Source organism: Mus musculus, chromosome 12, assembly GCF_000001635.26.
Source record: "Mus musculus strain C57BL/6J chromosome 12, GRCm38.p6 C57BL/6J".
Classification (NCBI taxonomy): domain Eukaryota; kingdom Metazoa; phylum Chordata; class Mammalia; order Rodentia; family Muridae; genus Mus; species Mus musculus.
The window spans coordinates 70,345,270-70,361,367 of record NC_000078.6 but is presented as its reverse complement, the minus strand read 5'-3'; the positions used below and the strand labels follow the sequence as shown (position 1 = coordinate 70,361,367).

The following is a 16,098-nucleotide window of genomic DNA, read 5'->3' as shown; positions in this document are numbered from 1 at the left end:
CATGGCCCTTGCCCATTCTCAAAGCCTATATACTCCAGGCAAGTTTGTGTACCCAAGGACCTTCCTCTAAGAAGCTGAAAAAGTCTACTGATTTTACACAAGCTCATTTTGGGGGCAATGATTTTCTTAAAAAAAAAAACTAATTTAAAAAAAAGTGATGCTTGCAGCCAAAACTACCATTACCTGATGGCATCATGCCACTGTTCAAACCCTGTAGTTGTCAAAGACCATTTTATTGGTTCTTTGTGAATTTCACATCACGCACCCCAATCCCACTCACCTCCTCATCCCTTCATATCTGCCCTCCACCCTGGCAACCTCCCTGCCAAAAGAAAAATTTTAAAAATTAAAATAAAAAAATAGAAAACCAAACCAAACCAAACAACCTAAAATCCAAACAAACAGACAACAACAACAACAACAAACAAAATAGCAAAAAGCAAAACATTACAAAAACCATCTTGGTGTGGAAGCTGCAGAGAATACCACAGTACACCTTTTTGTCCACACTTCTCGGCTTGCAAATCTTCATTGCAATGAGTCATTGGTCTGGTTCGAGGCTTCTGGCTTCTACTACACTATTAATACTGGATCCTCATCAGGACTCCTCTGAGCTATCCCGTTGCTGCCCTGTGTCGTGGAGATACTGCAGCTTTGGATCTGCAGGACTGGCCCCTTCACGACCTCCAGCAGTTTATAGCTAGGGTGGAGTGGGCCAACTCAAAAGCCAACTCAAAGCCCTGAATCTGGGCCTGGGTGGTAGCTGAGCTGGTCAGTCCACTAGATCTCCTGCAACTGCACCACCAGGGTGAGCTCTCACCCAATGCCCCAACCAGCAGGGGGCGGAGCCTGCGCCCACGTATCCTGACTCCTGCCAACAGGGCCAGCTTTACTGTGCTGCCCAGGCAAGGTACAGGGGCCGCTCTCCCAAATGCTACAGCTGTGAAGGTGACAATGGTTGGGGCCAGCCCTCCCAAGTGCCACAGCTAGCGAGAGGTGGGGCCAGCTCTGCATAGCCCTTGGGTATCAGCATGGTCCCAGGTGGCAGCCCAGACCAGGGACATCTGCATGGATCCCAGCTACTGCAAGGCCATTGACCCAGACACGGACTTTAACAGCAGCATGGGATGGGACTTCACCATAGCCTTGGGTGGCAGGGATGGCTACTCTCATATCAGGCTATTCCCCTCTACCCTTTCTCTCCAGTTCCAGCTCTCTTCAGGGTGCTCAAACTGTTCAGCTTCTCTTGCTCTCCCATCTCTCCACCTTATAATTTGCATATGGTAGTGGCTCGGGCTGTGAGGAGAGAGGGGAAGGCAATGAAAGGCAAAGAGGACTGAGGAGGAACAAAAAAGGTCCTTAGGGCCGCAAGGCACAGGCTTGTACACTCAAGTACAGAGACCAAAACGTCCACTTTATAAAGTCAAGGACAGGAGCTTTTCCTCCTATCTAGGGCTCGAGGAAGCTTTCTTCTGTTGAACAGTCTAGCTCCCACTTGAGAAGAAACGCTAAGCTTGGCGGATACCAAACAGCTCTGTGATGACAACGGTGTGCAGACATCACGCCTGGTGACAGAACAAGCTGACGGAGTTCATACCCTCCTCTACCCAGGATTTTGAATTCTCAAATGTGTTCTGCCACCTGCGAGCGAGCATGGGCAGATGTATTTATTGATGACTTCACTGCAAATTAAAATGGTGCTAAGCAGCCCCTGCAGTTTTGACAGGTGGAAGGGAGGCGGTGGAGGTGGGCTTATGAATGTAGCCACCATGCCGCCCGCCTGCCCGCCCGCTACTGTGCCACGTGGAGGATCAGCAGGGTGTGCCGATTCAGTTCCCATTGGCATTTGTTCCATAGGGATGAGTGACAACTGCTGATGGGGAAAAGGCTTTCAAACTGAGTGTACCGCCCCACCCCCACCCCCACCCCCTCTGCTCGCCCCAGTCTTTCACGATTCCTGAGGCGCTCCTTTAGGGAGCTTCCAGTGCTGCGCTTGGTTGTCAGTAGTACACTTTATTTCTACATATGTCCACGAGGGATCCATTATCTTAGCCCCATTTCACAAGTGAATGAACAGAGGCAGAGCAGATGAGGAGACTGCCTTGTCTAAGTCATGTTTGTAACTACACAGGGAGACACTAAAGTCCTCAGGACAAGGTGGGCAGGGTCTTGTATGTGAACAATAGGGGAACAGCGTCAGGACTCATCACTTCTCCACTACTTCCCTCTAACCAGGGCTGCATTCACTCAGTGTAAACTGTGTTCCTAAGTTCTGTTTTATGCACCTGTAATATACTTCTCATTTGGTACACTTTCTAGAGCAAGTGAATACCACCAGTATCCTTCCAAATGGAGAAACTGAGGCTCAGGTGGGGACAAGAAACTCACCCATGTTAACAAAACTACTGAGAGCCAGCTGCAGAATTTTCAAACTTTGTCTGACCCCAGACATTGTGCTAGACATTCAAGACCAATCAATCCCTGGGTGCTGGCATGCAAACAGAAACCCATTATCCCTTCCTGACTCGGAAAGCCTTTAACAAACTGTCAGGCAGAATTACTAAGATCAAGGTTGGTGTCCAAAAGCAAACTGGGAATTAATTTTTCCTCTGAACAAATGGCAAATTTAGCAGTGTGCACCCCTGGGAGCCTAGTAGTAGTGTAAGGAGAAGAAGTGGAGAAGACTCAGCTCTGTGTGAATGATGGCAAAGGGAAGCTCCTGAGTCCCTCATTGGCTTTGGTTCCCAGGGAAGACATGCTCTGCCTTCCTGATACACCCCTCAGGGGGAAGGAAGGAGCTCTAACGAGAACTGGGCGTTACCAGGAAGTCACTGGTGTGTTTGGCCTGCTCATTGTGAATCCTTATGACATGTTATGCATACCCTCTAACAACGACTAGATTCCTATCTCTACCAAAAAAAGGCCTCTAGCATTAATAACTTACCTTTAAATGACAATGTAGCAGGTTACTACTTTGTTGATGGTTTCTTTTGGAATTGGCCATGGGGCTTGTTAAGAGGGCTAGGTCTAACAGCAGAGGAACCTGTTAGTCACAGAGCAACAACACAGACAGAATTGGGAAAGGAAGCTAGAATGAAGCACAGAAGCCAGGAGAGAGAATGATACCTGCGTTTCTTTACTTATAGAGGTTTGGCCATATCAATAAAGCCAATTAGGAGACACTGGCCTCCTAGCTCCTGTAGGGTTCCCTCCCAGTCCATCTCTGGTGGAAGCAAGACCTCTAATTTTCTCCATTAAGTTCACCATCAGGTTCTTCCTTCAGGAAATTACTGGGGGGGGGGGGGAGGAGAAGAATTCATACCAGAAGGGAAATGTCCAAGTGGCCAAATATCTCCTCTTATATGTAATACATAGGCATCTAACTTTAATGACAGTTGTTGAGTTGAATTTTACTTTATTATTTTTTACTTAGCTTTAAAATGCTTGTTTTTCAAAGTTATGCTTTTGTGTTGAATGTGGGTGGTTTATAGGAACACATGTTTGTATGGCTGTGTGCATCTATGCACTTGTGTAAAGAAACCAGAGGAGACATAGGTGTTCTCCTGTCTGTGTCGCTCTCTGTCTTGAAACAGGCTCTCTCCCTGAATCAGAAGGCAGGCTAGTGAGGAGTAAGCTTCGCCTATCTGTCCTGTCTCACCCTTCAACAGCTCTAAGATTACTGGTTTTGTGTCCAACCCTGGCTTTTTAAGGGAGTAACAGAGATTTGAACTTAGGTCACCACGCTTAAACAGCAAGTTCTCTTACACATAAAACCATTTCCCCAACGCCACAGATTCTATGCTAAGCAAGAAGCCAAAAGTTATGCAATTCTCAATAGTTTTCTAGGATCACAGAGGAATTTGAATTCACACCAGAGGACGTGATAGATTCTGCGACTTGAGTAATCTGTCGCAGGGCGTGATGAAGTCATATGTTCTCACAAGCTATCTGTATATGGATAGCACGCACAAACAATCCAGAGGCTACAGTTATGACTAGCCTAGTCACACATTTACCTAAGAATACTAAAGGAGTAAATTAGAGGCTAAAACATAACTAAAAGCAGCAACGCTGGTGCAGTATTCCTTATAAGCAACAGGTAAATACACATTAGCAGATCCAGAGCTGAAGAAGATGCCACACTGTGGCTGAGGTGAGCAACTGTGAGGTACTCCTCCCTGGAGAAGCAGACATGATGGGGCTCTGAGCCCCTGTAGCTGGTGATGGGTGCTTGAGTGGAGACTGAGGATGCTTGAATAGGGGAATGAAGATGATCAGGAAGTATCACTTACAAGGGAAAGGGGTTTTATTCTAGCAATAATAATATCAATAAAAATGTCTGCTTTTGTTAGTAAAAATTGCTGGATTAAGAAAATGTTCATGCAGCATTTGTTGGAAAACTCCATAGATAGCATTTGCCAGAATAGACACACTTTCAAGCAAAATGTGTCCTGTTCTGTTTAGTAAGGGTGGTGGGTTTTTGCTACAATGGAGGGAACTTTAAACTAAGCTTATTCCTAGACTGTACTGTTAGGATAGAACTCTTGCTTATCCCCTGTACAAGCTGGGAACCCCAAATGCTTTCCTTCCCCAAATCCCTCCCACACAGAGAAAACTTCCCTGTCTGCTTGGAGGAAACTCCCGGCTAACATGCCATCCATCACTCCTTGTCTCTGAGTTTCCAGCAATCCACCCAAGAGTGCCCATCTAGGGGCTCAGTTTTTGACCGTATATGGACAACATCCCAGATTCTTGTGTAAACTCTATAGAACTCCCTTGCTTTAACCTGGATTCATGACATCACTGATCTCCACCTGTGAGATGGAGATCAAGAGCTGCCTCCTAATCAACTTGCCTTTATATACTTTTAATCTGGTCTAATCTGGCCAGTATCTGTGTCACTGAAGATGCCTATCAAGTGCTATCTTTGAAAAGTGTCATTGATTGTAATATTTAACAAAAAACTGAATATTTCAGACTCCAGGAAGGGGACCATGAACTCTCTGGAGTTTCTAGGCCAGAGCAAAAGCAGATAGACATAAACTCATGTAGGTGTGGTGCTGATGCTAAGGTCCTGTATCCCAGTTGGTTCTTGATCTGTCAGTAAAGAAGTCATGGACAGAAGGGATAGGCACGACTTCCGGGTCTCTGGAGGCAAGCAGAGAGAACAGAGGAGATGGGAGGAGACTTCACCATGCTTCTTATGGAGAAAAGTTGACCAGCCACGTGAGATCTCCAAATGGAGTGGCCACACAGGCCGCTCCTACAGGCGGTGGTCAGGGATGTTTATCAGGGACTAGATATAACTGAGCAACTCAAGTTTAGGGCAGGTGGGAGGTGTGGAGATAAGAATATTGATAAGGGCATGCTTTTCCAGGCAGGAGATAGTAGTGCCCAGCAATTGTGTCAAAGGCAAGTTCATATTGAACAACTCTGTGTGTTTGTCTTTTACGCATGGATTCAAGGAAGGCTGAATGGAGGCTGGTATCGTGGCCATAACAGGAGCTTAAGCAGTATAGCGAAAGTACACTCAACAAACTCACTCTCGTAGGGAATCAGTGTTTCTCCATCAATTTCTAAAGACAGGAAGGGAAAATAGGATAACAGAATATTGCCTTGCAAAATTGATTTGGCTGGCCCTGTGGGTGACCCAAACCTGTATCTCTTTAGCATTTATGTCATGTCTGGGAACCTCCATTCCTCTAAAGCCGCCTACTCATTGGGACTATGACAGCTAAAAGAGATCTACATAACAAAGTATTAGTGGAAAGGGAGGTGCCATACAAGAGGATGGTTTTAAGCATCTGAAGCAGAAATTTTCTGCACGACAAATAAAATGAAACTGCTATAACAAAGAACAGAAGAAGCTATCCAGTCTTACCAATTCTCCTTTCTCAGGTGAGCATTTGCTCTATTTTATCCTGCTTTCATGCCATTTAAAGTATCTCTAGCCTAACACTTAGTACGGGTGCATATGTAAGATGTTTGCAGGACTAAGTGAACCCCCAGGTCTCTCCTAGTCTCAGCAGGCAGGAGGGAGAATAACTGAGAAATTTTCTCCCTCAAGATCCCCAAGCAGATCTTCCTCTTCCTCCCAAGATATGTCCTAAAATGAGAGACTGGTAGAGACTTTGGCGTTCTTAGAACTCAACATCCAGGAGTTGTTAGGGTCAAAGCCTGAACCCAGTTAGTCCTAAAATACCAAGGTCCAGCCATCCAGCCTTAATAGGCCAATTAAACGCATGGATAATCATGAAGAATGGAGAAAGGGTATTTATTAGTGGCCACGCTTGGAAGAGAGGGCCAGTGCAGCAAACAGAAGACCGTTTGCCGTTTGCACACTGGCCTTGGTTCTCGTCTCTGAGTTGATTCACCCTGTTGCTGCTTCAGTGATATTAGAAGCAGCGTTTCTAGGTTTCCGTATTTGACTGAGGACCAATGGCTCTCTGGGAACCTTTCAGATTCTCAGCACCAGATTGGGACTACTGAAGTGCCCAGCCTTGTGGCCTGAAGAGCTCCTGGGTTCTCAACTTCTTGGGTGTGAGGCAGTTTGTTACTATTTTAACATAAGCTGAATTTTTAAAATTAACATTTAAAATGTGTGTGTGTGTGTGTGTGTGTGTGTGTGTGTGTGTGTGTGTGTGTGTGTGAGTGTGTGTGTGTGTGTGTGTGTGTGTGTGTGTGTGTGTGTGTGTTCATCCTATCATTTCTTTTCCTCTGGAGAGCCCTGACTAATACTGGTACCAATGCCCCCCCCTTTTTTTTTCCCTAACAAGTCTTAAGAATCTGAAACCAAATTATTGTGTTGGTCAAGTTTGCATCCCTTTGACAAATTCCTACAAGGATTCAAGTTCAAAGAGGAAGGGTTTGGAGGCTTCAGTCCACTGGCTCCATTGTTTCTGGGCTGATGGTCAAGGCAGGGAGGGATATAATACAGCCACAAAGCTCATCTTATCGCAGACAAGAAGCAGAGGAAGGAGAGTAGGAAGGAGGGAGGGAGAGAGAGAAGGAGAAAGGGAGGAGGGGAGAGTGAAGATAACCCATATCTAGAACACAGAACATACCCAGTGACCTGCTTCAAGGAGGCTATACCTCCTACATTCCCACCAGCTGCCACAGTCCATCCAGCCTTGAGTTGATGGATTAATCCATTGATGAGGTTAAGAGCCTTTATGATCCAATCACCACTGCACACTGCACTGGGGGCCAAGACTGAACACACAAGCTTTGAGGGCATTTCAGATCCAAACCATAACCCAGACGAGTATCTTCAGCTTACAGAAGGACAAACTGAGTCTTAAGGTACTCAAGCAACTGAGAAAGGGAAGATCTAAGACCACAGAAGCTTTGTGACCAAGAATAGTATAAAGCTATGGTCCGGTACCTATGAAACCTTCTTAGATTGGCTGCTTTCACTTAGCAACGTGTACTCAAGGCTCTTCCTGTGACATGAATGTTCACATCTTTGTATGAGTGAGCACTATTTTGTCCTCTGAATGCATCACAGAATGGCTGTCCTCTTGCTTATCGGAGGGTAAGTACTGGAGATTATAAATAAACCAGCTGTAAATATGCAACCATCAGGCTGGGGAGATGGCTCAGCCGTTAAGAGCACTAGCTGTTCTTCTAGAGGTCATGGAGTTCAAATCCCAGCAACAACATGGTGGCTCACAACCATCTGTAACAGGATCAGAGGACTTTAGATAGATAGATAGATAGATAGATAGATAGATAGATAGATAGATAGATAGATAGATAGATAGATCTATCATACACACACACACAACAATCCAGTGTTTGTGTCCTCCAAATTTCATATGCTGAAATCGTAAATGCCAGAATTATGGCACTAGGAATGGGAGCCCCTGGGAGGCTCTGCCTTCATGAATGGGATCTGAAACCTTATAGAAGACCCCAAAGAATCTCTTAGACCTTTCTACCACAGAGCACTGCTGTCATTTATGATACCAAAAAGCAGCCCTCACTCAATCCTAAACATGTTGACACCCTGACACTAAACTTCTCTGCTTCCACAGTTGTGCAGAATAAATTATTGTTGTTTGTAATCTGCTCAGTTCATGGACTTTTAATTTAGCAACCCTATCAGACTACAACAGTATGTTGGCATAAGGTTTCAACACATTTAAGTAAACACCAAGAAGTAGAATTGCTGGATTGTGTCGTAAAACTTTGTTTTACCTTGTAGAAAACTGCTGAATTCTGCAAAGTGCTGTGGTTTGCATTCCCATCAGCAGTAACTGAGACTTCCTTTTGCTCCACATCCTCAGACGACTCCACGTCCCCTTTTCAACATGCACCTGCTCTCTCCCCACTCACTCAATCCTCATCTGGATTAGGCTTTTCCAAGAAGCATGCCCTGAGAAACAAATTTAAGTGCAAGTATTTTATTTAGCAATCCTCCAAAAGATCACCATTAAGGAAATGATGGAAGAAAAGTTTAAAAGGTATCAAGTCAAGGGTGAACTATCAAGCCACACTGGACAGCTTGCTCATTCCACTGCAAAGCTTTGAGGCATCAGGCAGAAGACACTCACTCACTTAACAGCTGTCGTATGGGGTTCATTGCTGAGAAGAGACACCATCACCCAAGGTACACCAATAAAGGAAAACATTCACTTGGAACTAGCTTACAGTTTCAGAGGTCCAGGCCATTATCCTCATGGGGGAAGTATGGCAGTGTGCTGGAGAGCTGAGAGTTCTGCAACTTTATCAGCAGGTAGCAGAAGGAGACTGTGTAGCACACTGGGTATAGTTTAAACATATGTGAGACCTTAAAGCCTGCAGCCAGAGTGATTCACTTCCATGCCTACTTCAACAAGGTCATACCTCCTAATAGTGCTACTCCCTATGGGCCAAAAGCATGAGTCTATGGAGCCCATTTTTATTCAAACCATCAGAGCAACCTTGTTTGGGCTATTCTCTCTCTCTCTCTCTCTCTCTCTCTCTCTCTCTCTCTCTCTCTCTCTCTGTGTGTGTGTGTGTGTGTGTGTGTGTGTGTGTGTGTGTGTGTGTGTGTGAAAGAGAGGGGGGTATTCATGGGTATAAATGTGTTTGGGTAAACTTCTATACACACTTGGGGTGTCTTTCTTAATCACTCTCCACTTCAATTTTTGAGGCAGGGTCTCTCATTGGGCCTGGAGCTCATAGGCTGAGCTACGCTGGCTAGCTGATGGGCTCCCAGGATCTGCGTGTCTCTGCCCTCTGTTACGTTGGAGAATGTGCTTGCCTTTTCTGGCAGTTCTGGGGACCCACACTCATGCCCTCATCCTTACATGGAAGACACTTTATAAACTGGGCTCTCTCCTTGGCCCCATGTGCTATTTCTAAGAGTATTCTCTTCCTGAAGCCTCAGCTTGCCCAGTGCGTGGACTGAGTCTGCTTCTCAGGCTAGACAAAGTCTTCAAAGGGTCACAGAAGCTTTGTGATAGTCTTTATCATGGAAGAGTACATGCTAAGAAAAACCGGGCAGGGTACCAACAGCATCTGCCTCGATGGGATGTAAAGATGTAAACAGCTAAAATATGACTTATTAACCAACTTTACTTAGGACTTTCGGTTACAAAGAAGAAAGGCAAACTTAGGCTAATCAGGAGAGTAAAGTTTATTGTAGAGATACCAAGAGGCCCAGCAGTACATAATAGAGAAACCAAGTTAATGTTATGCCTAACAGGGGCTGGATCTACAAGCCCTAAGACACAGTGCGCCCACTTAGCTTTTTCAAGACCGGCGCTCCTGGCTTTCTCCTATCTGTTCCCTCCAATCTTCTCACTTTACTGCTGTCTGAGCCATGCTGAGCTGTGCAGTGATACAGGAACATGCTAGCTTCACCTGTCTGGTCATCTCAGGTTAGTTTCTAGGGAAACAATAATGGTTATTTGGAATGGCTTCTACCCACCCCTCCAGCTCCAGCCTGGGAGCTTCAAGTGATCATGGTTTACAACTTGGTGCATATGTTTGAATAAGTTTTTACGGAGTTACACAACCATATGAAGATATGTGCAAGTACGGAGATTTTAAAGAGGGACATTGCTGAGTCTACCAAAACCTTTTGGTATCTTATGTAGATTCCTGTTATAGTTTGAATATGAAACACCCCACCCAAACATGTGTATTAAAACTGAGGTGGTGGGGGGGGAATAGTCAGTGATATTTTCTAAAGTTCTGGTCATTTCAGAAGTTTGACCTACCTGAGGAAACAAGCCACTGATAGGTCCTCGAGGGTATCTTGTCCCTGGTCCCTTCCTGTCTCTCTTTTTGCTTCCTGTCAGTCATTATGTGAGTGTTCTTTTCTGCTACACTTTTTACCCACAGTGGACCGATGCCTCTGAAGAGGTAAGATGGACAAAATAAATAATTCCTCCCTGTAAACCTTTCTCACATATTCTTGTCCCAGCAACACAAAAGTATAACAATTCCAATGCAAACTACTTGTCTCCATCAACAATATTTGGTGGGCACTCTCCTAATCCAATGTGTATAATGTCTCTATTTTTCTCCGGACTCTATGCCAGTAACACTCAGCTCTCATACTCCTGAAAGAGGAGAATTCAAATGGGAAACAGTCGATCCAAACCTCAACATTTTAATTAGAGCGGGCAAGGAAGCAAGAATACACTCCTTAGAAGAAGAAAAGGCCATGTGCTGTGCTGAGCAGTAATGACTCATGCTTGGCAGAGGAGGGACATCCAGTCTCTTCTACTTGTGCATCTCTCTGGGTAAGCACTTCCAGGAAAGGGGTATGCTTTTTTCTTAGAAGCTCATTTTACCCAGAATTCAGCCTGTTATAAGTAGATGTATAACATGCATAAATATTAATCTGGGTTTAAGTACCCCTATCACCGAACATTCTGAGCACAGTTCCCAAGTGGAGTAAGCCCCGAGGCTGGTTTGAGCTAATCCAGAAGTAGGCACTACCAGCTATTGTTCTAAGGATTAGGTTTGGGGTCCTGTCTTAGTTAGGGTTTCTATTGCCGTGAAGAGACCATAACCATGGCAACTCTTATACAGGAAGACACTTCACCAGGGCTGGCTTACAGATTCAGAGGTTTAGTCCATGATGGTGGAAAGCAAGGCAGCACACAGGCAAACTGTTAGGTGCTGAAGAAGGAGCCTCCAAACCTCCTCTCCACACACACACACCCATGCATCGAAAGACAAATGGCTCTAAACGAGAACATGGAGTGATATCAGAAAATACTTCCTTCCTTGTGTTTGTTCTTTAGCTCAGAGAGAATACGGAATTAGTCATCAAGCAGTACAGTTGAAAAAAAAATACAAATGCAATTGTATCTTTCATCAGAAAACATTCATCTTCCCTCTAAAAGTGGAAACGCTGCCAGCGCACTTCTAATTTGCTCAACTCATTGCTAAAGAGCATCATTTGGGTGAATGGTAAGCTTCATGGGGCCACATCCGGCATTTTCAAACTGAGAACATCTGCAGTCATTACCAAGAATGAGGGAACTACAGGACCAGCAATCCCACACTCCAGGGCTCAGTCAACCGCCAGCTGGGACAGAAAAATTAGTCTCCCTGTGGGCTGGCATTTCTACAAGGTCACCAATTGCATTCAGATTTTTTTTATGCCCCTTAAAAGATAACTTGGGGTGGTGGGCTTTAAAGCACACCTTGGACAAGTAGTACAACATGAGAGAACATCTTCAAAGGCCTAACAAAAACAGAAATTAATTTTAAAAATGTTAAACTCTCAGAGAAGCTAAGCAGGATAGCAAAAGATTAACATTTCAGGTTCGTTACACCAGAACCTCACAAAATATGGACTATTTACTTGGTGAATGAAGAAAAGGAGCTACAACCTTCCCGCTCTTGGGTTCCAACCCTAGCCTCACCGGTGCTGGATCGTGAGAGGTTCCTCTGGTTTTCTTAGCTTCAGATCACTAATCTGACAAGTGGCAATAACTGTGCCCATGTGGTCATATTACAGGGACTGGCTCAAGTCGTGATGCCAGGAAGAGGAGACTTCCCAACAAACGGCAGTCATCTGGAAAGCTCTCTAGGAGGGATCGATGTGCTAGTTCCTGACCAAATAGATCTAACAGTTAATTCACCTCAAGCTATTTCCTAATTGACCAACTGTTCTATAAATCTGTATCGGATTGAGGCTATTTGTGTCTGACACCAAATCAGACCATTGGACATGCCCTCAAACTACCCACCCTTTCCCGTGAACCAAGCATAGCCTGTCTGCTAATCACCAGACCTCTTACATGGTATTCTGTGGTAGGCAAAACCCAGACTTGGGAAGAATGACACTCTTTACTTTGCTAGCCAAGGTTTCTCTGACTTGCGCAGGTGAATACAAAATACACGAAAGGATTGTAACATACACGGGCATGGATGCCCCTTTCTTCTTAAGAATTAACTACTTAACATGAGCAAAGTGTCTTTGGACTAATAGTCTATATATCCTGCACTAATATAGATGATGCCCCAATCAAATCTTAAGAAACACTTTGCCTATAAACAGACTGCATATAACATTAGCAGCTCCGGTCTCAACTAATTAAAATGTGGGTTAGGAATAAACCCTGTAGGATCTGTGACTAACATAGTTTTAAATAACAATGTGAATTTTCCTCCCACACAACCAATGATCAACTACTGTAATCATTGTGCTAAAAAATATATTTGCAAGATAATTCAATTTATTTGTACTATTTCTCCAAAATCAAGATTATAGAAAGTACTTCTTTTCTCTGGGAAAAAAAAAAGTGCTTTTAAATTATAAAGTAAGCTATGAATAATTGTTATCTTCTGGAAATTGAAAATTTGGAAGATCCCACGAACTTGAAAACCATTTTTGTCACTTGCTTCATGAATCACTCGGAAAATTAACTATGTATGCTCCCAAGATAAATTACTTCCTTGGAATGTCACTAGATTCAAAGATTCTCCCCCATTGAGTAGCAGGCTGATATCTTTATTCAAAGATTCTATCATTGTCATCATTTCAAGGGTTATACAGGCAAGAGGCAGGACTTATTATCTCTAGCACCGTTTGGGGGAAAGAGAAATCGGTTAGAATATAAGGGCTATCACTGGATCCCTCGTTATCTTACAGAAGCAGAAATAATATCCCACCCCTCTTCTGGAATTTATGGTAGATGCTAAGGGCATGTGACATTGGATAATATTGTTTGGAATCTTCAGTACCATAGCGATTCGTTCACATAGCTAGTTAACAACCGATAAACACTCAGAAATACACAAACACTGCCTGACTCAACTCAACTAACCTTCCTGGGGCCTCTCGAAAACTGGGGGATGGAGCTTCGGGAGGTTGGGGAGGGTGAGAGGTACCTTTGCTCCAAGGCGTAGGGCCTCCGCACATTTAAAGCATGTAGCGATGGTGGCACAGCTTTTGGGGGAATGCTGAGCCTTTGCCTCGGGTAGGGAAAAAGCTACCAGGGATGCAGAAAGGGGACACTGCAGCCATGGCACACCACCATCTTCCCTAAACACCAGAGATGCGGGCGCTCCAGCTGCTTCTGAGGGTTGGAGAAAAGCCCAAAAGGCTCCAGGAAGGCTCGGGGGAGGTGCTGGCTCTACGCCAGCAGCGGAAGGAGAAGGGGTGGGTCGGCATGCAGACCAAAGCTGGAAGGCAAGCGCCAAGCGCTGGCGACAGGCAGCAGCAGCCCACTCGCGACCGGGAGGGGTTCTCACGCCCCCTGCTCCGGGGTGACTGCACCCGAGCTCAGAAGGAAGCGTGGAGGGGGGTAGGAAAGGATGAATCATCCCGCCCCACTTCTTCTCGGCTTGCGCCAGCCCCCTCCTAAAATCCCGCAGCAGCCAGCAGGCGATGCCGGGGCTCCAGCTCCGACTCATAGAGCCCTCAGCGACCTGCAGAGGAGAGGAGACGGACAAGGCGGGAGGCCAATAAGAAAGCAGCTCTCACGGCCACCGTCCGATGAGCCTCCGCTCCCTGGCGGGGCGGGGCTAGCAGTGGGAAGGGGGCGGACCCGGGCTGGCGCGCAGCGCGGAGGCTCGGTGGCTCACAGAGAGAGCGCATCCTGGGGAGTCGGCGCCTAGGCGACCGGGGAAGGCGCCACCACCGCCGCCGCTGGCCAAGGTGCTGGCCACCACAGGCCCATCGGCTGCTTCGCCAGGTCAGGCCCCCTCCGCCGCAGCCGCTGCTGCCTCGCTTCCAGCCAGGTCCCCATGGAAGAGATGGAAGAAGAGTTAAAATGCCCTGTGTGTGGCTCCTTCTATCGGGAGCCCATCATCTTGCCCTGCTCTCACAATTTATGTCAGGCGTGCGCCCGCAACATCCTGGTGCAGACCCCGGAGTCCGAGTCCCCCCAGAGCCGCCGGGCCTCGGGCTCTGGGGTTTCTGACTATGATTATCTGGACCTGGACAAGATGAGCCTGTACAGCGAGGCGGACAGCGGCTATGGCTCCTACGGAGGTTTCGCCAGCGCCCCCACTACCCCGTGCCAGAAGTCGCCCAACGGCGTCCGCGTTTTCCCCCCTGCTATGCCGCCACCGCCCACCCACCTGTCACCGGCTTTGGCCCCTGTGCCCCGCAATTCCTGCATCACCTGCCCCCAGTGCCACCGCAGCCTCATTCTGGATGACCGGGGGCTCCGCGGTTTCCCCAAGAACCGCGTCCTGGAAGGGGTCATCGACCGCTACCAACAGAGCAAAGCCGCGGCCCTCAAGTGCCAGCTCTGCGAGAAGGCGCCCAAGGAAGCCACGGTCATGTGTGAACAGTGCGATGTCTTCTACTGCGACCCTTGCCGTCTGCGCTGCCACCCGCCCCGGGGTCCCCTAGCCAAACACCGTCTGGTGCCCCCGGCCCAGGGCCGCGTCAGCCGGCGGCTGAGCCCGCGCAAGGTCTCCACCTGCACAGACCACGAGCTGGAGAACCACAGCATGTACTGCGTGCAATGCAAGATGCCCGTGTGCTACCAGTGCCTAGAGGAGGGCAAACACTCCAGCCACGAAGTCAAGGCTTTGGGGGCTATGTGGAAATTGCACAAGGTGAGTCCTATGCAACCCACCCCTGACTCCCCGCGCCCTAGGGTCCTCCAGATTTGCAGCACTCGGTCCCTCCTAGGGTGACAGCGCATCCCAGTGGGGGCGCAGTGCAAGTGCCTTCGGCGTCTGCCTTGAGATCTGGTGCATTGCAGGAGGCTCAGGGGACGTTTGAGGCGACGCAGGGAAGTTGAAGGTCTCCAGAGAGTGGTTGTAGGAATACCTTAGCACGGGTCTCCCTTCCCATGCATTCTGCCTGTGAGCTGGGCCTAAGATGCCCCCTCTTTAGTCTGCAGCCTATCTATGGTCGCCACCACCATAGGGCAAAGCCTACTTGGTTTGACGGAGGCTCGCGGGTGGCAGAGGCCTCCGGGCATGCGCCTCTACAGGGTGGGCTGAGGGCTTGGGAGACTAGGGCAGGTCGGGGCAGTGGGGTTGGGTAGACCTCAGGGGGCTATCTCAGCAAAGGAGACAGAAGCCCTGATGCACAGCGGGGGCGGGGAGAGACTCCGTGGCTGGAATACTGATGAGTTGGCTCTGAGCTGGACCTGACTCTGCTGAAAGAGAAGCAGGTCTGGGTGCCCAGAACTCCTGTGGTCCTATGGCATACAGTCTAGGCCTTAACCCTCGAGGGTGGGGACCTAAGGCTGAAGCAGAAGGACCAGAGTTTTCTGAGCGGTCGCGTACTAAAACCATCCTTCTCTCCAAACCTTTATTCCACCAGGGTTCAAACCTTTTCCCTTTCAGTAGCTGCGTGTACAAACTTTGAGACACCTGTTAGCAGAATTCCCTTTTGGGTCCCCTTTGATAGGGTCTCTCCCCGGGCTACCGAGAAAGAATGCTATTGACATGTTGTCTTGGGACTCCTCTACTCTGATGGCTTCGTGTGATTCTCAGACCATTCTTAGAACATTCTAGCAAAGCCTACTTGACGTGTTCCTCTTGTCCTCTTCCGCTGATTGACCCTGACTCTCTGCTTCTGTGTTTCTTGCTGTTCCTCAGCCAACCCCCGGGACCTTCCCTTGGCCTAAGCCTTTACATTTGTGTGTTCTTTCCCGAGATTCTCTTCCCCAGTGCCTAGAC

At 47.2% G+C, this 16,098-nt stretch overlaps 1 protein-coding gene across 21 annotated transcripts in view; it reads left to right on the top strand.

Annotated features, from left to right (window-relative positions):
• Window positions 1-13,498: 13,498 nt before the first annotated feature.
• Trim9 (tripartite motif-containing 9) overlaps window positions 13,499-16,098 on the top strand; it is a 103,337-nt gene continuing 100,737 nt past the window's right edge. For 15 of the 21 annotated variants that reach the window (XR_381560.4, XM_030247009.1, XM_006516405.4 and 12 more), the window contains exon 1: window positions 13,499-15,021. Coding sequence is in view for 20 of the 21 variants with exons in the window: in XM_030247009.1 (XP_030102869.1) it covers window positions 14,200-15,021 (822 nt within the window). In the remaining variant the exon portion in view is untranslated. The remainder of the gene's footprint in view (window positions 15,022-16,098) is intronic. The other 6 variants (NM_001110202.1, NM_001286387.1, NM_053167.3 and 3 more) reach the window with 1 other exon arrangement.